Below are 26,461 nucleotides of genomic sequence, written 5' to 3' on the forward strand. Positions count from 1 at the left end.
AAATATTATATATATATATAATATAATATATATATTATAATATATATATATACAAACTCACATGCACAGTGTGTAATAGTGTAAGAGAATAATAGAGATGAAGGAGGAATTAGGTACCGAGCATAATAGGATTCATTAGTCGTAACGTCACTTCTTTCCTAATGACGCATGGTAATTTAGTAACACTGGCGGACGCCCGTATGAAATATTTCTCCGGCGAGCATAAAAGCGTATCCAGAGGGGAAAAAACGTAAATTTGATCATGTTTTGACTTTTGCACATTCTGATCACAAGACATATAAAAAGTTCTAGCCAGCTTGAAGAATAAAAAGTAATGATTTTCTTTGTTTAGAACCAAGATGGCCGCCGTTGCCGGGCGGCGTGACATCAGACTACTGAATCGAATTCCAGAGATATTTCTATTTTTATTATTTTACCTTAGTGAATCGAATTGCAGCATCATTAGCCAATATGATGACTTGCAGTGCGGTCTTGTCGACCTTCGCGTTGTTTGTTGCAGATGTCAACATGACGTAAAATGCTTCATCATTCTCAGGTATCTGAAAAATAGAAAATTATTGTCATATTTCTTTGTTTTTAAGGGTTTTTAAGGTTTTACGGCGCTTGCAACACATTTAGGTTATATAAGCGCCAGTAAAAAGGAAGAAAATGGGATAGTAAAAAGTTCTAGAATTACAATTAAAGCACCAAAGAAAAAGCAAGACAAAGGGGAACTGGGAACAAATGGGATCAGATTTAGATTCCAAGAGCATACCACCAATGTACTTAGTTTGAGATCACCTATAAGTCTCATCCGGAAACAAGCACAAAACCCAACAGAGAGGAATACACTCAAATGCTTACATTATACACTAAAAATAACAAATATAATAATACATAACAGAGAGATGATTTACAAGGAAAAAAAAATATCATCTCCCAAAACAACAACTATGCATTTGACTGTTTCACTCCCAGCCAAGACTCCAGCAGGGCCAGGATAAAACCAAGTAACCTCATTCCAAGACAAAGACAGAAAGCATGTTGGAAAACAGATATAAGGGGATAGAGGACACAGTATGGATCTCCCTGCCCGCTATGGGAGGTCAGGATCCCCACCCAGATTGTCATATTTCTGTTATGCATTGATAGAAAGACAAAATTTATGCGTGGTCAAAGACAAATTAATTACATATCGTACGGGTGTTTAGAAATTGCCTGGTTAATACTTTATGAAGTGTAAACTTGTTTCCATACAGACTACGTCTTTATAGATGTTGTTATCATCATCATCATCATCATCTCATCATCATTCATCATCATCATCAATCATCATCATCATCATCATCATCATACATCATTATTATTATTATTGTTATATTATTATTATTATTATTATTATTATTATTATTATTATTATTATTATTATTATTATTATTATTATTATTATTATTATTATTATTATTATTATTATTGTTATTATTATTATAATTATTATTATTATATTATTATTATTATTATTATTATTATTATTATTATTATTATTATATTATTATTATTATTATTATTACCATGTCGGGGATTATTTGAAGTTCAAGGTCTGCTTCCTCTTGATTCGGCTGGAAAGTCACTGATCCCGTGACTGGAGACACATCCAGTCCTAATACACCTTCTTCTGATGTTGAATTAAGCTTATTAAAAAAAAAAAACAACAAAGGATAAAGAGTAAAAATCATCATCATCATCATCATCATCATCATCATCATCATCATCATCATCATCATCATCATCATCATCATCATTATCATCATCATCATCAACGTCATCGTCATCATTATGTGATTCAGAAATACTATATTATGTTATTTGAAATCTCTGAAATAAATTCCTAAACAAGTTACGTACAAGTTATGTTTGTCGGAGAAATATTTCATAAGGGCGTCCGCCATTGTTCCGATAGTTTAGAGCCAGTTACTAAGTCACCATGCGTCATTACGAGGGAAATGACGTCATGACTGTTGAAGAGGGTTATTTTTAGCGTAAATAAAACACCACAAATTTAATGGTTCACCACCAATATCCCGTCTATAAATAGATAGCCGTGGTAAGGGATCCGTGATTAGTAGTATGAAGTATGAATCTATAGATAGAATGCGCTTGGCCAAGGAGTTCACAACATTGCCATCCGGAAGTATAACGGACCAACACACAAACTCTGTGTAACCATGAACTTTTATAGTCTGGTTAATACAGTTTAGTGAGAACAACTCACAAACGCGGATGGCAAAAACAATAACAAAGGCCTGAGTGACGTCATCTGCATACTATCTATAACTCTTATTCTTCAATGGTGTTGAATACTGTTTGTCTATGAGAGTTATTAACTCACTCAATCCTAGAGATTTTTGCTACTTTTCAAAACTGTAAAAAACGTATTAAAATGAGCATGTACATAGATAGTTTTATTCAACGACCATTAATTAACATGCAAAATCTACAAAATATTAGCTTTGATACTACGCCTATACTTTGTCTCATAAAAAGGTAATAGATAGGCATGGGGTAAAAGTAACTACGGATATAATCGGTTTTAGGGTTGAGTGAGTTAACCGACCAATGGAGTAAAAACAACAACACCAACAAAAAGAGGACAAAAATCTCATGATTCTTTTCGTGGAAGAAGTTTAAACTCTCATGACAATAAAGTAGAAAGAATATGATAGTCATTCGAGACGAATGACCGGTTGAAATTTTAATATATTTTGACCCACCATCTCAAAGCGGTATTATGCCAGGATGGACTAAGGAGAGGGAAATTGAATTTATATTATAGTCCTAAGTATGAAACTTGTGGTCAGTTTCTCTTTATGGTGGTGGAGCATAAATACTATTTTTGGCACTGGAAAATATTCTAAGATCCTCTTTCACATCATTATATTATTTCTATATTCACTTCTCGACATAATACCGCTTTGAGACGGTGGGTAGTACATGACGTAGAAAATTGATGCACATAAAATGAATTCTTAGGTTGGAAAATTAGCAAGCAGTTACGATTTGTTGACTTTTGCAAAAGTTAAGCTCCAACAAGAATCGTCAGAGACTGAAACGATAATGGCATTGCATGTTCGGGTTGAGCACCGTAGCCATCGTTAACTTATAGCCTGACACTGACCACAAAATGTCGTCAAAATGCCAGTCTTTGGCCACAAAAGAAAACAAATCGTGAGTTGTATTCAATAGTTCAACCACTTGTTTCCATGAGCTCTACTAACGACAACTCACTAGGCGGTGCAAAAATCAAATAATGACGTCAAACTGCCAATCTTTTTTGGTTTCAGTGTCAGGCTATAACTTAACGATGGCTACGAGAGCACTCCCCATGCATTGTCCCTTCCTGTCTAATGATCCATTTAGACGCTCAGTTAATTCCACGACCGGACTGATATCCAGAAACTTTAGGCGAAGTTACAACTCATGAAAACTGAGCGTGTAAACGAAGAAATCAGTTGGTGTCTTGCAGCTTTCAGTCAGACATTAGTTAAATTCTTTTCAACGCTCAGTATTCATGAGTTGCTGTCACTCCGCCTAAAATTTCTGGACATAGTCATCATCATCCATCGTGGCTTGTGCTCTTGAGCACGTTGCCGGTCAGCTGTCTCCACATGAAATCTGTGTTGCTTTTAAAATCACATTTGGCCATTCTTAGGTTATTTAAATAAGCCATTCTTTGTCTTCCTCTAGCTCTCTTTCCTTCGATCATCCCAGATGTTACCAACTTTTCTATTCCGTCTCTTCTCCACACATGTCCCAGAAACCGTAACTGCCTCTTTCTGTTGGTATCGATCAATATCCTTCCCTTTCTCACCTTCTCCAACACTTCCTCGTTCGTATACTTGTCTGTCAATGATAGCCTCAACATTCTTCTATACACCCACATCTCAAACGCCTCTAACATCCTCGTACATTCTTTGTCAAGCGTCCACGTTTCACAACATAAATGGACATAGTATAGACGTGATTAGAAACTTTTCTACAGCGGTTTCCATGTGACTTATCACTCCCTGAATGCCAGTCCACCTAAGCTCTCGGATTTCTCACGCAACTCAATCTTCTGATCTTATTTCAACTGCATACCCTTTTTTGTCAACACTGATGGGCATGCTGTTTAAGCTTCATTCATCATATCTAAGATGACTCATTCTACCAATTTGTCAATCAAAAACGCATAAGATGTGTAAAGACAAACGACGCAATGATTGCATGGTCATTGATTTTATATTATTTATTTAGAGTAGGATTAACTAATGCTTTTCTTTGCCCGAGGGCGAAACTTTTTTCGATCATCTTTGCAAGTTGACAACTTTTTACAAGGAAACAAGACCCGTGATTAAGATGGTTACATTTTTCATATGACATGACGTTATTACTTTAGATTATATCGTGGCCTTTGTAAAGTTATGGCCCGTTACTGACCTAAAATTGACGTCAAAATGCCAGTCTTTTGCCACAAAAGAAAACAAATCGTGAGTTGTATTCAATAGTTCAACCAATGAAATAACTTGTTTCCATGAGCTCTGCTAACGACAACTCACTAGGCGGTGCAAAAAACAAATAATGACGTCAAACTGCCAGTCCTTTTGGATTTCAGTATCAGGATATAACTTAACGATGGCTTCGATTATATTCGCTCGGCTAAGAAACTCACAACATTGTCGTCTGGAAATATAGATAGTTCGAAGATGACGTCACTCAGGTCTTTGTTATTGTTTATTACCATCCGCGTTTATGAGTAATGCTCACTGAACTATATGAACCTGACTATAAACGTTCATGGATACACACAGTTTTGTGTGTTGGTCCGTTATACTTCCGGATGGCAATGTTATGAGCTTCTTCGCCAAGCGCATACTATCTATAACGGACAAACACACAAAATATGTGTAATTTTTGGTAGTATAGATAGAATGCGCTTGGCCAAGGAGTTCACAACATTGCCATCCGGAAGTATAATGGACCAACACACAAAACTCTGTGTAACCATGAACTTTTATAGTCTGGTTAATACAGTTTAGTGAAAATTACTCATTAACGTGGTTGGGAAAAACAATAACAAAGACCTGAGTGACGTCATCTTCATTCTATAAATTTCTTATTAAACAGTGTTTCTTTATAAAAAAACAATATATTGATGCTATGCGTTTAAATAAAATGCTCACAATATCTGCCTGCCGTGTACTAACACGCACACGCGTGTGTAACCTTTAACGTTGAATGTCTGATTGGTGTTATTTCGTGCGAACTAATCGCCCAACTGCCGGTCCAAAAACAATTGGATTCAATAGTCTGATGTCACGTCGCCCAGCAACGGCGGCCATTGTGGTTCTAAAAGAAAATCGGTACTTTTTATTCTTCATGCTGGCTAGAACTGTTCATATGTCTTGCGATCAGATTATGTAAAAGTCAAAAAATGATCAGATTTATAATGTTTTATAACCTCTGGATACGCTTTTATGCTCGTCGGAGAAATATTTCATAAGGGCGTCCGCCATTGTTCCGATAGTTTAGAGCCAGTTACTAAGTTATCATGCGTCATTACGAGGCACGTAACGTTACGACTGTTGAAGCGTATTTGTTTTCTTTTGTGGCCAAAACTTGCCTTTTGACGGCCTTCGTTGGTCAGTGTCAGGCCATGAGTTTACGAAGGCCACGATTCTACCCACCAGCTCAATCATACCAACACACAGAACTCTGTCTGATAAGGTGGATTTAGTGAGAATTAATCCCTCAACTGGTAGACTAAAACGATTACAACGTGTCATTTAACATAAACTTCATTCATTCTATTGTTTATCATATTATTCAGGTGTAAAATGAGTACCTGGCTGTTAACAGCGTTGTCTCTGCCGGAAAAATTGCAATATCGCCGATCGTACTTCATGTTACGTGTTGCTGTTGGTAAGGGACCCTTTGTAATGCGCATTGAGCACATTTAGTGGATATTGCGCTAAATAAAAGCTCTAGCTCTAGTATATTATTTGGTTCACTTGAATGAAGTTGATTCCACGCGGCTCTTTGTTATTGTTTTTAGACCGAATTTGCACTCAAGACGATCGGACAGACTGTAAACTTTAAAGGTTACACACAGATTTGTGTGTTGTTACCATTAATCTAACGGACAGAGCAGGTATTTTACCTAAACGCATCAATCGAGAAAATACGTTACAAACCATGTACGACACTGCAATCACTCCATAAGTGGCCACTTCTCTTTTGATTCTTATGCTCAATATGGACGTGTATGGCTTTTCTTCGGTTACAACAGGGGAATTCTGGGGAGAAATTATATTATCTTTTTACAAGAGCATAAAGAAAATAGTAGCTTATGTATGTATGTATGTATATATATATATATATATATATATATATATATATATAATATATGTATGTATGTATGTATGTATGTTATGTGTGTATGTATGTATGTTATGGATGGATGGATGAATGGATGAATCTATCTAACTATAAATCCAACCATCTATCTATCTATCTATCTATCTATCTATCTATCTATCTATCTATCTATCTATCTATCTATCTATCTATCTATCTATCTATCTATCTGTCTGTCTGCCTATCTATCTACCTATCTATCTATCTATCTATCTATCTCTACCTATCGATCTACCCATCTATCTAACTCCATCTCAAACAGCAAACTAGCTAACGCCGTTACATTTGATATCTGAGATAATGAGATCATTGCTATGGTTGAATGAAAAAGAGAATGTTGATGATGATAACATACGTTACGGATGTGTTTTTTGTTTTGTTTTATGAGACCTCCTAGAGAGTCTCAGTGTGAAATGTGCAACATATTATATTATACGACAAAAATATTCCCTACTGTGTGTATAAATTATGACTCTCGACAATGGAGAATGATAATATTATACCTACCACGATGGCCAAAACACAATGCCATTGAACTACTAAATGTCAGCAAGTTTTGAATAGATTGGAGGAGTCTCAGATGTATATTATTATTGTTATTATTATTATTATTATTATTATTATTATTATTATTATTATTATTATTATTATTATTATTATTATTATTATATTATTATTATCATTATTATTATTATTATTATTATTATTATATTATTATTATTATCATTATTATTATTATTATTATTATTATTATTATCATTATTATTATTATTTTAAATATTATTATCATTATTACTCTTATTACTACCATTATTATTATTATTATTATTATTATTATTATTATTATTATTATTATTATTATTATTATCATCATCATTATATTATTATTATTATTATCATTATATTATTATTATTAATATTATTATTATATTATTATCTATTATATTATTATTATATTATTTATTATTATTATTATATTATATTATTATTATTTATTATTATTATTATTATTATTATTATTATTATTATTATTATTATATTATTATTATTATTATTATTATTATTATTATTATTATTATTATTATTATTATTATTATTTATTATTATTATTATTATTATTATTATTATTATTATTATTATTATTATTATTATTATTTATTATATATATATTAACTACATTTTTCTTTCTTTTTTTTTTTACTACATCATTATCATCACCATTTTTACCACTATCATTAGAACTGACTATCATTAGAACTGGCATCAACACACACACACACACACACATACACATACACGCAATGAGAGCATACTACAACATGTCACTACACAACACTAATCACCGCTAAATCAATAACACAACGGAAGTAACGACACAAGAATATCAACATCGAACCCCCTGAATGAAAAAAAAACAACCAAACATTCTACGCACATAATATGCCGACTGATGACGTGGAGTTCACAGAAACATGTGTTTTGGCCATAAATAAGTGAGTGACTCCATTTATATATATATATATATATATATATATATATATATATATATATATATATATATATATATATTATGTGGACTATTTGCCTGGTCGATAATTTGTTTGATTTTCAATTTGGTTAAACTGTTATTAGAGTTCAAAAAGTGATTCATTTGTTTTAGGCCAGATATATTTTCTACTGGATCTGCTTTGAACTCCTATCTACCACATTCAAATTGCGAGACTGGGTATGCCACTTTCTATGAATGGCCCATCGCCCTTTTTTGTTGTTGATATACATTGTATATAATTATTTAAGGGGTGAGGTCAGACGATGTTTTGTGCATCTCAGAGTGCATGCTACCACCTGCCCAGGGCATATAACACCATACACACGAACCAAATCATTCGATTAAACGGTTAGTGTACTTCATGACACGCCTATAATAGGTAGGCAGCCTAAGTAACTAATTGATCAGTACAGACCGATCAGATGAACGCAAAGAAAAGTAATAATTTAGCACATCGGAGTGAAAAACACCCAAAACAAAACAAAAACAAAAATGAGTGAGCGGCAGTCCACGTCTAATTAGATAGATAGCTTTGCTAGGCTAGTGTATGAACCAACAATTACTCCCGTGCTGTCATCGCGCAACATCTACCACCATCATCAACATCATCCTTACATTCACTACCGCCACTATCGCCACCAGTACAAGCGTCAATACGACATCCACCATCGCCACGGTTTTCTCTGTCCATTGTCATTATGAAATACTAGGCCTAACCCCCCCCCCCCCCCCCCCATTTACTTACCTCGGCAAAGGTAAAAACACCATAAGCATCATCACTGGCCTTGACAGTGACTAATATTCGATCTCGCCTTCCAGCCTTGACCCTTGGGTCCAAGAGGTATAGCCGGAAGTAGAAAACTTCTTCGTCTTCCGGCAGATCATCGTCATTCACCGTAAAGCTGACCAGGTTTGTATCCGATCCACCAGGCTTAAAAGTTGCAACTTGAGTGGTGCCCACGATATCATTATCAAAATCATTTTCAACCTGTTTGTAAGATGGTAACAATCAAAGAGTCAGGGCAAGTGTAAGGATGAAATATTTGTGACCTATCGTCTCAAAACGTTATTATGTCGGAAGGAACCACATGCTTAAAAGCCGAATTTAATGTGACACTGGTCAAAAATATAAATTGTTGGCATTAGCACCTTAAAATGTGGTATCCATTCTCCTCAATAAAACATACAAACTCAACACAAGTCTGATATATCTGGCTATAAATTCAATTTTCAACATTTTAACCAACCCGACTTAATACCGTTTTGAGGCGAAGGGTCACATTTTAGATCTGTCCAAAAAACTATCTATATATAAATCAAGCAACAAAAGACATGATGCTGTTATAAATAAGTACCTTAAAAAAACCGAGGGCCGACCTTTGTTGCCGCCTACGCTGTTGTTGCTCTGAGAACTGAGACAAGGGAAGTCTGACAGGTCTATACAACAGGATCCAATGCGATGGCCAATTGGATTTTTCTGGGAGGTCTATCAAAATATCAGGTGTGTCCTTAAAGACAGGACTCGAACTTTGACAATTTGTTACTCATAAGTGCAAATATTTACAAGTTCGATACAAATGGACGCAATAATATGTTGGATTTAACACTGCTGTAAGGGGAATCCTTCTGCATTGGTTTGCGATGCATTTTGATTGAATCAATGATCCCAAAACAATTATTTGTATTGTCAAACATGTAAATAAGTTCGCCACGCTTTTCGTTAATTGCTTCATTTAAATTGAGCTTTATATAGCGCAATATCCACTAAATGTGCTCAAAACGCTTTACAAGGGGTCCCTGGTCAACAGCAACATTTAACATGTAGGGCTGGACATGACGCCTGTTAGGCGATATTACAATTTTTCGGACAAAGACAATGCTGTTAACGACCAGGTACTCATTTTACACCTGAGTACGGTGAGAGAATGTGAGTAAAGAGCCTTTTCCAAGAACTCAACCATGCGCCGAGCGCGAGGCTAAAACCCAGGACCTTTCGGTCCGAAAGCGAGTGTCATACCACAAGACCACATAGCCACACATTTAATATTAACATGATTCATAAATACACATACACTTATTATACACACACTTGACCACCTATCAACATACATTTGTCGTAAGGGTGTGGGGATCAATCCTGGATACAAAATCTTATTTGCCACATATGTATGATTACTGCTTCGCTTTTAAAACTAAGCTGGAACTGGAATTGAGGAATAAATTAAATTCTAAAGAGGTCTCTCAATATGCCTCAATTTTCAGCCAAAGGGCGAGTGACCGACATAAATTTCTCTTCAGATAATAGAAAGAGAGAAGAGAGAGAGAGAGAGAGAGAGAGAGAGAGAGAGAGAGAGAGAGAGAGAAACAAACAAAGAAAGAGAGATAGAGAGAGAGGTAGAGAGAGATAGATAGATAGATAGATAGAGAGAGAGAGAGAGAGAGAGAGAGAGAGAGAGAGAGAGAGAGAGAGAGAGAGAGTATGGCAAGAATCTAAGCTCAATATTTAAACTGCAGTGTAGGCAATCGAGACAAACCTTCTGAGCAACACGCACATGCCACCATAGTTCATTATTATTATGGTTTGTTGGACATTTAACAGAATTTAAAAATTACACTCTGCCCTATTCCAATAGAGGAGGGAAAGAAAAAGAGAGAATTTGTTGTAAGTGAATTGTGAAAACCATAGAGGAAAACAAAAATGATAATATTATGGTGGTCGTGATTTTTGGAGACAGAGGGTCTGAAGACGATTGCAATAAGGAAATGAATAGTGACAAAAGGAACTGGTAAAGGAGAGTATAAAAGAACAATCCATTAAATTTTATAGATAATATTAGGTATTATTGGGGGGGGGGGGGCGAAGTGGCCGAGTGGTTAAAGCATTGCACTGTGACCCAGAAGGTCCCGGGTTCGAGCCCCGCTTCAGGCACTTTCGTTTTTTTTCCTTGAGCAAGATTATTAACCCCCAAATTGCTCAATTGGACAACATGGGTGATTCCTGTTGACGTCAGATGAATTATCTATATTCCTTCGTGGAATGCCTAGGCGACGAGATCATGATGTCGTGGTGGAAAGGACATACTTTTTTTTAAAAAAATTAGGTATTATAGCCGTATGTAGAAAAATACTCACTTGAACAATTACCACGAATTCGTCCGGAATAGTTCCCGTTACTCGTAGTCTGATATTAAAGTGATCCCCTTCCTCCTTTGTGAGCTCGTCGTCAAAGAAGTTTACTGAAGCCCGTTCTTGGCCTTCCACTGAGACAATGTAACGTGACCACAACAACAACACGACATTTGCCAACAGGACAAATGGTTGCCAATAGATGCGGATTAGCATTTTCTGTTGGAGAGAAAATTAAATTATCAATTAATCCCAAAACTTACAATTTGAAAACAATCAACAATATAACATGGTATAGATAGTATGCTCTTGGCTAGGAAGCTCATAACATTGCCATCTGGAAGTATAACGGACCAACACACAAAACATTGTGTAATCATGAACTTTTATAGTCTGGTTAATACAGTTTAGTGAGAATCACTGACAAACGCGGATGGCAAAATACAATAAGAAAGGCTTGAGTGACGTCATCTTCGAACTATCTATAGATGTTCACATTTCACTCACTCACTCTATCCCATGACCGGTTGGTCGTCGGGAGGACTCTCGGGATGCAGACTTCACGATTCGACGCCACTCATCACGGTCTTGGGCCTTCCTCATTATTCATATTTGGTTGATTGTAAAACTAGAATGCGCTGACAGGATTTTTTTTCTCCATTTTATCGGTGCTAATTAACTGTATTTTGCATCCAATAACAATTATGTCATGCGTCTTGTGTACAATGGACAATTCTGTCAAAACACTTGAATATATTTTGGCCATTAAACTTTTAATTTATTTATCGCTCTATTCAAATTACCTCATAATACGCTTCAACAATCGTAACGTCACTTCCCTCGTAATGACGTATGGTAACTTAGTAACTGGCTCTAAACTATCGGAACAATGGCGGACGCCCTTATGAAATATTTCTCCCACGAGCATAAAAGCGTATCCAGAGGAAAATAAAACCTATTATACATCTGATCATGTTTTGACTTTTACACATTCTGATTACAAGACATATGAAAAGTTCTAGCCAGCATGAAGAATAAAAAGTACCGACTTTCTTGGTTTAGAATCACGATGGCCGCCGTTGCTGGGCGACGTGACATCAGACTATAGGTTAAGATTTTTAACAAGTTTGGGTCAATTTGATCGATCGATGCCTAGGTCAGAGTCTTCTGGCCGATGTGAACAGTGTTTTGTCCATTCACAGCCAGTAAGTCGTAGTTAGTATGGCATCTGGTTGATAAAGCAATTCTGTTGATATTTTCATTTTGATGTAATATTTCGAAAAAGAAGCAAATAGGTGAAAAACAGAAAAAAAAACAACAAAAAACAAAGACAAAACAAAAACAAAAAGAAAAAAAAAATATTAAACAAAAATAAAATGAAAAATCCCCCCAAAAGACAACTCCCCCCCCCCCCAAAAAAAAGCATCAAAACAAATTTTTAAAAAGGAACCCCCTCTCCCCCTACCCCGACAAAAAAAAAAATACCAAAAAACAAACAAACAAACAAACAAACAAAAACCACCCCCCCCAAAAAAAAAACAACAAAACCAAACAAACAAACAAAAAACAAACAAAAAAAAAACAACCCCCCCAAAAAAAAACAACAACAAAAAAACAAACAAACAAAAAACAACAACAAAACAAAAGAAAGTCAAATAAAGACATACAAGGATTTTAAATTATCAATGAGCTCAACAATACGTCACCAATTCCCCAAGAAACGGGATAAAGCATTTTCAATTTCTTTTAGGTCGCCTATCAAATTCCGATTTTACACTGGCTTTCCTGAAGACATGGCGGCGACCAGTCGAAATTGTGTGTCCTCTAGATTCTGATCACGTTTCACAAATGTTTAACACAAGTGAGTTAAAATGCTTGACTATGTACTGAGATGCAAAGCGTGTCAAAAGCATCGTTATTAGTGCTCACAATCTGGGAGGCCACTATTCGACTTGTAAGCAATAATGGGGGAGATTCTACCAGGTAGTACTTATTAGCAACTGTGTCTGGTTGAGTTATAAGTATTGTACCTTCGCTCAGATTACAACGCCACAACTCAGTAACTGGGTAGACAAGTCGTGACGTCACATCTTCTTCTTTTCCTGTTCCAAAATTCTTGGATGTGTGTATGTTACCAGCGCTCCGGAGAACTAATGATAAACATATTGAATCATAAGGTACCATAACTATTATAGTAGCAGGATGTATAGGCAGATTCTTATGATTGAGGGGCGTAAAAGAGTGAGGATTGATGATCTTTATTAACGACCAGCATATACTTAGACTAGCAAATAAGATGCAACCAGATGATCAATTACACAATGCATGGACCCAATCTTCTGATTGGATTTACACTTCCTATGAGATTGGAACCAGCTTTTCGACATCACATTTTGTTCCCTATTATTATCATCAATCTAATCACTGTCCACAATTGGATTCAATAGTCTGATGTCACGTCGCCAAAAAACGGCGGCCATCGTGGTTCTAAATCGGTATTTTTATTCTTCATGCTGGCTAGAACTTTTCATGTCTTGTGATCAGAATGTGTAAAAGTCAAAACATGATCAGATTTTTAATGGTTTTTTTTTTTCTCTGGATACTCTTTTATGCTTGTCGGAGAAATATTTCATAATGGCGTCCGCCATTGTTCCGATAGTTTAGAGCCAGTTACTAAGTTACCATGCGTCATTACGAGGGAAGTGACGTTACAATTGTTGAAGCGTATTATGAGGTAATTTGAATAGAGCGATAAATAAATTAAAAGTTTAATGGCCAAAATATATTCAAGTGTTTTGACAGAATAGTCCATTGTACACAAGACGCATGACATAACTGTTATTGGATGCAAAATCGATTGTTCCGATAGTTTAGAGTCAGTGACTGAGTTACGAGGGAAGTGACGTAACGACTGTTGAAGCGTATTCATTGGTACCAAAAAGGACTATTGACACCATAATAAATGTTTCGAACCATTTAGATGTAAAGAGTTCTCTTTTAGTGTGCTGTGTCAAGAGCTGCATTAACTGTTCCTATAGGTATCTCAAAATGGAACATAGGTGTGATTTAGAAAAATATATAGTTTTGATATTATAACGTCATCTCATTGTCGCTCTCTCTCTCTCTCTCTCTCTCTCTCTCTCTCTCTCTCTCTCTCTCTCTCTCTCTCTCTCTCTTCCATTGCACAGACACACACACACACACACACACACGCACACACATTTACACATTTTCTCCTATATTATTATGACAATCTGATATAAATATATATATATATATATAATATATATATATATATATATATATATATATATATATATATATATATATATGAGTGTTGGTGGGTACTCGTAGGTACGAAAGTGCTCGATATTGATGGTTAGAGCTAATATAGAATACAAATTGTCACTCACATTTTTTGTGGCCGAAACGTTCGTTCTGTGTCAGAAACGAATCGTCTCGGCCACAAAAAATGTGAGTGACAATTTGTATTCTATATTAAATCGGACATTATTAAGGATTACGCCGACTGAGGACGTGTAAAGAGACACAGAAACGAATCGTCTCGGCCACAAAAAATGTGAGTGACAATTTGTATTCAATATAAATATATATGTATTTTGTGCTTACTTGAAAAAGGCCAAAGGCCGAAACGTCGTTTGTTTTGTGTTGTTCATTCATGAGCCAGATTTATTCCCTTTTTTATCTCTATTTTATTGCATTATTATTATTTATGCATCTCTAGTTATTAGAAAAAACTTTACCTTCTAATATTAAATTATCATTCCTTTAATAGCCTTCGATTTAATAATAATAATGCTGAAAACTTATAATAGCGCTATAACTCCGAGACACCAGACTCAAAGCGCCTAAATTACAAATTACATTGGCTGAAACATACTCATTCACACACACAAGCATACACACACATACACACACACACAGCACACACACACACACACACACACACACACCACACAACACAAACCAGACAGACCTATCTTCTTATTTGAATTCATTTCAAATTGGTGAATATTTTTCTATCTACCTTTTGTCACATAGCCACATATTATAAAAGCTGATTGATTTAATTTTCCTCGCTCAAAAAAACAAAAAACAAAACAAAACAAAAAATTGAGTTTTATATAGCGCAATATCCACTAAATGTGCTCAAAGCGCTTTACAAGGGGTCCCTGGCCAACAGCAACATTTAACATTTAGGACGGGACATGATGCCTGTTAGGCGATGTTATAATTTTTTCGGACAGAGATAACGCTGTTAACGGCCAGGTTCTCATTTTACACCTGAGTACGCTGAGAGAATGTGAGGAAAGAGCCTTCTCCAAGGACTCAACTATGCGCCGAGCGAGGCTCGAATCCAGGACCTTCCTATCAGAAAGCGAGTGTCATACCACTAGACCACATAGAGATTATCGTGTCCGGATCTTGATGAATATGTCCTCTGTCTGGAAGTAGGACCTCACAAGTCCATCATACAATATTGCCCTCAAGATCACAGAAGTTACGCAATATTTTTATGTTTCGCTTTAGAAAATGTATATTTATATATATATATATATATATATATATATATATATATATATATATATATATATATATATATATATATATATATATATATATATATGTATACATTGTCGCCATAGATTCTCAACTTTGTGTTTATACATTTTTATGCATGTCGCATCTGTAAACGAATTTCCATTTGTTTTCGATGAATAAAGTATATTATTATTATTATTATTATTATTATTATTATTATTATTATTATTATTATTATTATTATTTATTATTATTATTATTATTATTATTATTATTATTATTATTATTATTATTATTATTATTATTATTATTATTTATAACTGTGATAATTATTTTTTTATTTAATTTATCTTATTAAATTTCATCTTTCCATATTCACATCATCTCAAACCAACTCGTCATTAATTTGTTCTTTTAAAAAAAAAAGTAACTAGTAAATTCTGGGGGTCTTATTTATCATTTTTTATATTATGAATGTAGTAGAGTTAGCTCTTGAGCGCTCATCAGACCATGACAGAAGTGTAAAATCACACTTCCGGAGGACTTAATACATACCTTGTTAAATAATATTCAAGTTTCAGAGTGATGGCATCTTATTTTCTAGTGTAAATATGTGACCCATTGTCTCAAAACGGTATTATGTCGGAACGAACCACATGCTTAAAAGCCGACTTAAATGTTAAACAGGTCACAAATTAAGTTGTTGGCATTAGCATCCTAAAATATGGTATCCATTCTCCTCAATAAAAATACAAACTCAACACAAGTCTGATATTTCCGGCTATAAATTCAATTTTCAACATTTTAACCAACCCGACTTAATATCGTTTTGAAGCAAAGGGTCACATATAAGCTGATCGTCAATAAATATCATCCATCCTCGCTCTTAACGTCCTGTAGTAGTCAATATCCGCCACTATCCTGCTTCTACTAAAATAGTTATGACACATTATGATTCAATAGGATTCAATAGCCGTAACGTCACTTCCTTCCTAATGACGCATGTAACTTAGCAACACTGGCTCTAAACTATCGGAACAATGGCGGACGCCCGTATGAAATATTTCTCCGTCGAGCATAAAAGCGTATCCAGAGGGAAAAAAACACATAAATTTGATCATGTTTTGACTTTTACACATTCTGGTCACAAGACATATGAAAAGTTCTAGCCAGCTTGAAGAATAGAAAGTAATGATTTTCTTTGTTTAGAACCAAGATGGCCGCCGTTGCCGAGTGGCGTGACATCAGACTGCTGAATCCAATTATGTAACCTATTTATTTTTAGTCCTCCGAAGTTCTGGTTAACCCCCTCCTTACCACCCATAGGAAAATCGTCACATTTGTCACGATGCAGCCAACATTTTTCTCATTTTAATTTCTTTTGTACATCATAATATTTGAACAAAAATGTTTGCTATAGTTAAAGTATATTAACGCTGTGTTGAAGCGCTCGTTTAGTAGAAAGAAATATGTATAGCAAGAACTAACAGCTTTTGTGTTTGAGTGAAATAAATCTATTTTTGTATAGGCTGGGAGTGACGTTTTGGGGACAATCCGGAAAATGACCGGTAAGGAGAAAGTTAAACACACACTTCCAAGGATTTTGTAACCGTAAAAGTAGAAGGGCTGACGTCTAGACCCTTCTTCCCTATTGGTTGATCACTAGAATCACAACTAAAGGGATTGGTGTCTATCCAGGGTCAAATCCATGATTTTCTCTTACCCATCTCCAACCACTCAAGAGCTTTGTGTTTATTTTGGGTTTTTGAATACTTGCAACACTTTTAGATAGATAGTTGCAGCGCAACCACCCGATGCGATTAGGTAGTTGAGCCCGATAAATCTTAAGGGTAGCAAGATTTGGGATATAATATATATATATATATATATATATATATATATATATATATATATATTACATATACATATTGTCGGAGCTTCGTCTCAAATAATATAGACATCATATATAAATAATATATAAATATTAGATAATATATTATATACATATAATATATATATATATATATATATATATATATATATATATATATATATATATATATATTTATAAATATCTAATATATAAATAATATATAAATTCATCTCATATTATAATATATAAATTAATTCAAGCATAATTTTTGTTCAACATCTACAATATTGTTTCGAAAATTTGCTCATTTCGGGAAGTGAAAGTGACAGTAGATTGTTGTAGAACATACAAAACATTATTTCCTCCATCAACAAACTAAAACTACATCAGCCAGAACAATCCAACAACAACAACAACAACCTACAAAAATAAATTCAACTGCAGGACCTAGGCAACATGCCCACTAAATGGCAATTGTCTGACACACAGCGTTATTTATCAAGCCACAGTTACACGCTCAGACACATCAAAACAAGAAACATTTTGTACACAGGCGTGACAGAATGTTCATTCAAAATCAAATAAAACCTTTCTTCAAAAACATACTCAAAAGACGTTCTACAAATCTAAGCGAACATATTTGGAACCTCAAAGAAAATATCATACAACACAGCATTATATGGAATGCAAACTCGGTTTGGAAGAAAAATTCTACATCATCACAAAACCGAACATGGCAAAACTCAACAAAAGCACCGAACTGACATTTTCATTTAGACATAGAAACAAATATCTTTCATACAATTATGAACCACCATAACCCCGAAGCCGAAACCGTACGATGGCAATCGGAAATAAAAATTAATCACAAGAATCTACTTTCTCTTTCACTTTCCGAAGAGAGCGAATGCTTCTAACAGTATTGTAGAAGTATATCCATACACACAGTTCACTCCGCTTAATCGCACACTCCGCTTATACGCTACATATTTCCTAAAAACATAATTTTTTTTTCTAAATGAAATCAACGATGCTGTTTCCGTTCCACACAACTTTTCGGCTGAAGCATTCGATCGATTTGTTATATATAAAGTGCTCGATAATGATGGTTAGAGCTAATATAGAATACAAATTGTCACTCACATTTTATTGTATTATATATATATATATATATATATATATATATATATATATATATATATATATATACAGAGAGAGTGAGAGAGAGAGAGAGAGAGAGAGAGAGAGAGAGAGAGAGAGAGAGAGAGAGAGAGAGAGTTTATGTTGCTATGAGACAGTCTTAATGAGTAGAGAGGAAAAGAGCAGACAGTAACTCCGTATGCATATTTCAACAGATTGCGTGCTCCCAAGACATGACTGAAGCAATGATGATGGTATACCGGTATCATCTGTTGGACAATGGAATTCGTCAAATTGCACAGATGAGGATGAAAGTAAAAGGAAATAGCTAAGCTTCTTTATGAATAAAGTCGATTTATTCGAACAACTGTAATAATAATAATAATAATAATAATAATAATAATAATAATAATAATAATAATAATAATAATAATAATAATAATAATAATAATAATAATAATAATAATAATAATAATAATATTAATATTAATATAATAATAATAATAATAATAATAATAATAATAATAATAATAATAATAATAATAATAATATAATAATAATAATAATAATAATAATAATAATAATAATAATAATAATAATACTAATAATAGTAATAATAATAATGAGTACAATTATAGAGAGCTTTATGTCGAAACCTCAAAGCGCTGTATTGTGTGAAGAAAAAAAACCCTACTCCGATTCTAAACCAAACAAAACCAAACAAAAACAAAATTTAAAAAAAAATGATTTGAAAAACCAACAAAAAAGAAACCAACAAAAACAAAAAGAAAAAATAATTCCCCAAAAAACTCTACAAAAAACTAATAACAACAACAACAAAAAAACAAATAAACAAAAAAAAAAAAAAAACACAAAAAGACAAACAACAACACCAACACAAAACAAAAACAAAAACTAAACAAACAATACTCATTGAGCTTCCCCCAATCACCACCCAGACATTTCTTTGTTAAATACTATAGAAAAAAATTAATTAAGATAGATAATAAACCAAATCGAATTATCAAATGTAATAAAATACTATGAACATCAATCGAATTTCTTGATTGTCATGTAATGAATAAAAATACAACAACAACAAACAACCCCCCCCCCATAACAAAAAAAAAAACAAAAAAATAAAAAAAACAAAAAACAAAACAAAACAAACAAACAAACAAAAAAGACCACACACGCAAAACAAACCCAATAAGGATTATAATATGGCATTTGAAGACCAACTGCTTTAACTCACTCAACCCTAACACCGACTATAACCGTAGTTTACCCGGGTTTCTTTTACCCCAATACTATTTATTACATTTTTATGAAACAAATTATAGGCGTAGTATCAAAGCTAAATGATTTTAGTTTTTGCATGTAAATGGTAGTTGAATAAAACTATCTATGCACATGCTCATTTTTAATACATTGTTTTTTCCAATTTTGAAAAGTAGCAAAACTCTCTAGGATTGAGTGAGTTAACTCTAAACAGACTGGGTTCCCATTTTTCTCGTACCTGCTGAACGAAAACAATAAAGGTGATGCAACCCCAGTAATCGAAGTTCAAGTTTTATCCCTGTTATTGCTGCAATATTGAAATAAAATACCCGAACAACACAAACAAACAAACAAACCCCAACAACAACAAAGAAAACCAACAAATAACGATATAATTTCAATTTAGAATAAAAACAAACCTTGCCTATAATATGTTATATCAACGCTCTCCACAGTAATTGCGCTTTTTTATATAGTGCAATATCCACTAAATGTGCTCAAAACGCTTTACAAGGGGTCCCTATCAACAGCAACATTTAACATGTAGGACGGGACATGCCGCCTGTTAGGCGATATTACAATTTTTCGGACAAAGACAACGCTGTTAACGACCAGGTACTCGTTTAACACCTGAGTACGGTGAGAGAATGTGAGTAAAGAGTCTTTTCCAAGGACTCAACTATGCGCCGAGTGCGAGGCTCGAACCCAGGACCTTCCGATCCGAAAGCGAGTGTCATACCACTAGACCACATAGCCGCACAGTAAACGTCGCTCTCTAGATACCTTTAATATCATGATAGTATGAAAGGAGAATAGCAATGTTGTGCTAACATTTGGATAGGGTGATATGTACTTCATATCTTATTGTAGATAGACCTATTTATTAGCCATTTACAGTATACATGATAAAATGGCCTGAAGATTTATAGATAATATGCGCTTGGCTAAGAAGCTCATAACATTGCCATCCCGAAGTATAACGGACCAACACACAAAACTGTGTGTATCCATGAACGTTTATAGTCAGGTTAATACAGTTCAGTGAGCATTACTCATAAACGCGGATGGCAAAAAACAATAACAAAGACTTGAGTGACATCATCTTCGAACTATCTATAAACCACGGTGGTTGGTCATGGAGTCTTTGCCACTCTTACTCCTTTACACTGTCTGAATCACAATTTAATTTGTAAAAATGTGATCCAAAACCGTCGGTCGAACCACGCATTTGTCTCATACGTTCACTTACATAATATATTCTCAAGAGTCACACCTATAGATGGGGATTATAAGGTTATGCCTGGATTAAATATTATATCTCTCGTCTTTTTGTTTTAGTCTAATTTATTATTAATCATTAACATTTGAACATCGATACATTGTGCGAGGTACTATCTGTAGATAGTTCGAAGATGACGTCACTCGGGTCTTTGTTATTGTTTTCTGCCATCCGCATTTATGAGTAATGCTCACTGACTATAGATAGTATGCAGATGACGTCACTCAGGCCTTTGTTATTGTTTTTGCCATCCGCGTTTGTGAGTTGTTCTCACTAAACTGTATTGACCAGACTATAAAAGTTCATGGTTACACAGAGTTTGTGTGTTGGTCCGTTATACTTCCGGATGGCAATGTTGTGAACTCCTTGGCCAAGCGCATTCTATCTATAAACGTTCATGGATACACACCGTTTTGTGTGTTGGTCCGTTATACTTCCGGATGGCAATGTTATGAGCTTCTTAGCCCAGCGCATACTATTTATAGTCCGTTCCAAGTCCCGTGAGCACGGAATATCGCAAATTCATCCAAAGTTACGATGTGGTGCCGTGATTATTTTTGCATGCGGGCTTACGATATTTTAAGTACGTTACGAATGTTGAATGCCGATATTGATAGACCAAACAGTTTTCTCAAAATGCCGAACTTCTTTGACCTTTTCATCGTTTGCAATAAAACATGACACAAACTTAAAAATTTTACAGCAATGGTGACTTGATTCTCTTTTCAGTGGAGAAAATAATCATTAAAAAATTTGCATCCTGTGGCGTATCTTAGTAAATAATTTTGGGTTGTTTCAACTAGTGTAATAATAGATGTCATTTAAATAGTACTTTACCGCGATGAAAAGTCTCACAGCGTTTATAATGGGAGTGATCTATATTCATGTTTTCGTCCAACCGAGTCATCAATCACGTGATTTGTTGCTGTCCAACGATTGGACATTTCTGAACAAATGAAAACACGCTGCTTTGTTTATGAAAATTGTAAACATACCCATGTGTCAAGCTGAACAAAATGACCAATCATAATGTTAGATCGTTCAAAATCTGTGAACACTTTTTACTATGTAGGTCACTTTGAGCACATTTTGCAATGTGACAAAATGACATCGAGCACATGGAAATTTATATAGATCATGCCCATTGTTCTCTACCCTTGTGGACACTCGAGCGTATAATATCGTGGACTACACAACCACTGGTAAGGCGATAATGCATTTTTAGGAACAAAAACTTTGATGCCAAAAAGCAGGGGGATCTCCGAATTTTTACGCCCGTCTTCGACAGGACGAGGAGAAATGCCTTTCACAAAGACAGAATCCCCAACGAACTGTTGAGAAAGAAAACGCATAAAGGTGGCACAAGACGTGTCACGAATACCCACTGGCACCCTTCGAGTACGGTACATGTTTGCTACCATTCTTGAACAATGTTCACGTGGGGTGGGTGGGTGGGGGAGAGGGGGGGGGGGCACTTTGAATAAATAATGTGTCATATCACTGAATCGAAACTTCTTTAACACCAAACAGATTCCATGTAAATTTTGTACATTATGATCTTTCGAGAGAGCCGCAGTTTTAAAATACAAGAGATGCAAACTTAAAACGACATAATTATTAATTTGACTTCTCCACTCTGAGTTCCTGGTTGTGTGCCATCTGTTAATAGTAAATGCTTTTCGCCACATACCATTAAAAAAAAAAAGAATTCCGCGCTTCGCCTCTCTGGAGAAATACTTGAAATTTTCCTCATTGCGACAAATTTCCATGTTGAATCCATATTGTTTTAAATTTTTATGAATGTAGAAATCACATCAGGAAGCTAGGCCTCTAGCTTTCAACTATTAATTCTATATTACATTTCCATGTGCTCGAGGTCATTGGTCACATTGGAATATGTGCTCAAAGTGACCCACATAGTGAAAAGTGTTCACAGTTTTTGAAATATCTAACATCACGATTGGTCATTTTGTTCAGCTTGACACATGTGTATGCTTACAACTTTAATAAATAAAGCAGCATGTTTAAATTTCCGAAGAAATATCCAATCGTTGGACAGCAACAAATCATGTGATTGATGACTTGGTTGGACGAAAACATGAATATAGATCGCTCCCATTGTAAAAATGTTTATGTCGAGTGTGTACAATTTGCTGTGTCATTTTGAATTCAGAGTGACACTATTAGTGAGTAGTGCACATGGATCTCGTGAGAAGTAATCACAACATAATTCACTGTGTATAATGTTGTCAATGTAAACCGTCTAAACGTTCACTTATCCCCGACCCTTCGTTTTTTTATATACCGTAAAGAACAAAAACTCCAACGTATGCCGCTAACAATAGACAGATAGATAACCACGCCTCTCGGACAGTCGTCATAATGTAAACAATGACAGTGATTGGTAAACATAGCAAACTACACATGTTTTACAATCGATGGTATGTGTCATAGTAAAATACTCACTGTTCTACCGCTTGGATAGTATGCGCTTGGCTAAGAAGCTCATAACATTGCCATCCGGAAGTATAACGGATCAAGACACAAAACTGTGTGTATTCATGAAGGTTTATAGTCGGGTTAATACAGTTCAGTGAGCATTACTCATAAATGCGGATGGCAAAAAACAATAACAAAGACCTGAGTGACGTCATCTTGGAACTATCTATAGAACCATCACAGAAAACTATATGTAACCTCAAACAGCTATAATATGATAGAGAAAATCGTGTGATAACTATTCACCCATTTGGCGGTATATAAACAATAACAATGATCAGAGAGAGAGAGAGAGAGAGAGAGAGAGAGAGAGAGAGAGAGAGAGAGAGAGAGAGAGAGAGGCCGATTTCATTCACGTTATTGTTTATAAACACCAACTATGTTTGTCCGAGCACATGTGAAGGCGTGTCGCAAATTCCATATTTTGATTGGTCAAAAATCTACTAGTGAATTCCAGTGTTCGAGCCAATTATCATATTAAAATCCACCAGAAGGTTGTGAAGATATCCAGATCAAAGCGTGCACGGGTTGTCCAACGGACTATAGATAGTTCGAAGATGACGTCACTCAGGTCTTTGTTATTGTTTTTTGCCATCCGCGTTTGTGACTAATGCTCACTGAACTGTATTAACCTGACTATAAACGTTCATGGATACACAGCGTTTTGTGTGTTCGTCGGTTATACTTCCGGATGGCAATGTTATGAGCTTCTTAGCCAAGCGCATACTATCTATAGATAGTATGCACTTGGCTAAGAAGTTCACAACATTGCCATCCGGAAGTAAAACTGGCCAACACACAAACTGCGTGTAACCTTGAAGGTTTATAGTCTTGTTAATACAGTTTAGTGAGAAATACTCATAAACGCGGATGGCAAAAACAATAACAAAGACATGAGTGACGTCATCTGCATACTATCTATAGAACGTGTCTTTAATGACAGAATCAACCCAATGCAATGCCACTCGCGGTATAGATAGTTCGAAGATGACGTCACTCAAGCCTTTGTTGTTGTATTTTGCCATCTGCGTTTGTGAGCGATTCTCACTAAACTGTATTACCCCGACTATAAAAGTTCATGATCACACAATGTTTTGTGTGTTGGTCCGTTATACCTCCGGATGGCAATGTTATGAGCTTCTAAGCCAAGCGCATACTATCTATACTACAACCCTGCCAAAGATCTTAAAAAAAGAGTTAGTATTTATAGTTGTGCAGACAAAATGGTTGACTTTTTAATCTTATTATTTATCTCCGTATATTATGCACACGGCCCTCGTGTCAATCATGTTATCCTTGTCTTACAAGGCCGCCAAGGTAATCTTGGAATCGTGGCGATAAAATCTTTTTTTTTTTCAAAATGATTTTTTTCACTGTATCAGAACGTTTTGGAGATCAGATAAAGATGTTATTTATACTTTTTGGCAAACATTATTGTTGTTACTACAAAAAGTATATAAATATTAGGGAGAGAGTCCATAAAAACCATCTAGATAGATCTAACAGTAGCTCAGTGGTCACGTTATTATGCCTTTGGGCATCTGACCGACAGTCTGCCCTGGACATATTACCTGTTGTCTTATGGTTTCTTTTAGAATGTATATTATTTTGTTATACGGGTTTATATCAGTGATGTTTTCCAATGGTGTATGAGGATGTAATGAGCTTGTTTCTTGGTCAACGAAAATGTTAACATCAACTCTTTTTACGATTTAAAGTGGCCATGCATCTTAATTAATATCATCCCCTCCTTTTTTATTATAACTTTTCCATATCTTATCTGAATGTTTGATTGCGTGCATTTGTGTGTGTGTGTGTATGTGTGAGTCTGTGTAATGCATGTCTATTTGTTAGCGTGATTGTGTTTGTATTTGTGTGTGTGTGTGTGTGTGTGTGAGAGAGAGAGAGAAAGATAGATAGAGAGATAGATAGAGAGAGATAGAGAGAGAATGAGAGAGGGAGAGAAGGGGGGAGGGAGGGAAGGGGGGGGGGGGTAAATGCGTGTGAATGCTTGTGGAGGTTAGCTGGCCATCACCATAATCACAAGTAATAATAAGCCAGTCTATAGATAGTATGCGCTTGACTAAGAAGCTCACAACATTGCCAACCGGAAGTATAACGGACCAACACACAAACTCTGTGTAACCATGATCTTTTATAGTCTGGTTAATAGATAGTATGCAGATGACGTCACTCAGGCCTTTGTTATTGTTTTTGCCATCCGCGTTTGTGAGTTGTTCTCACTAAACTGTATTAACCAGACTATAAAAGTTCATGGTTACACAGAGTTTTGTGTGTTGGTCCGTTATACTTCCGGATGGCAATGTTGTGAACTCCTTGGCCAAGCGCATTCTATCTATACATTTTAGTGAGAACAACTCACAAACGCGGATGGCAAAAACAATAACAAAGGCCTGAGTGACGTCATCTTCGAACTATCTATAGATAGTATGCGCTTGGCTAAGAAGCTCACAACATTGCCATCCGGAAGTATAACGGACCAACACACAAAACTGTGTGTAATCTTGGTTGTATATAGTCTGGTTAATACAGTTTAGTGAAAATTTCTCATAAATACGGATGGCAAAAAACAATAAAAAAAAAACTCGATTAACGTCAACTTCATTCTATCTATAAACTTTGTCATAGTTTATGGTTTTGTAAATTAACTTTACTTTTACACTACACATTGTGCTCA

General features: G+C 35.0%; 1 protein-coding gene across 1 annotated transcript in view; it reads right to left on the reverse strand.

The window, feature by feature from the left end:
* The window catches only part of LOC144964079 (adhesion G-protein coupled receptor V1-like), a 156,088-nt gene that overhangs the window by 120,668 nt on the left and 8,959 nt on the right, over positions 1-26,461 (reverse strand). The window contains exons 2-6 of the mRNA XM_078898019.1: positions 11,135-11,347; positions 8,748-8,990; positions 6,231-6,332; positions 1,572-1,691; positions 438-560 (exon numbers count right to left, since the gene is read on the reverse strand). Coding sequence (XP_078754145.1) covers positions 438-560; positions 1,572-1,691; positions 6,231-6,332; positions 8,748-8,990; positions 11,135-11,344 — 798 coding nt within the window. The 5' untranslated portion in view covers positions 11,345-11,347. The remainder of the gene's footprint in view (positions 1-437; positions 561-1,571; positions 1,692-6,230; positions 6,333-8,747; positions 8,991-11,134; positions 11,348-26,461) is intronic.

The sequence above is a fragment of the Berghia stephanieae genome, chromosome 2 (assembly GCF_034508935.2).
Source record: "Berghia stephanieae isolate SIO BIC M18660-M18661 chromosome 2, UCSD_Bste_1.3, whole genome shotgun sequence".
Lineage (NCBI taxonomy): Eukaryota > Metazoa > Mollusca > Gastropoda > Nudibranchia > Aeolidiidae > Berghia > Berghia stephanieae.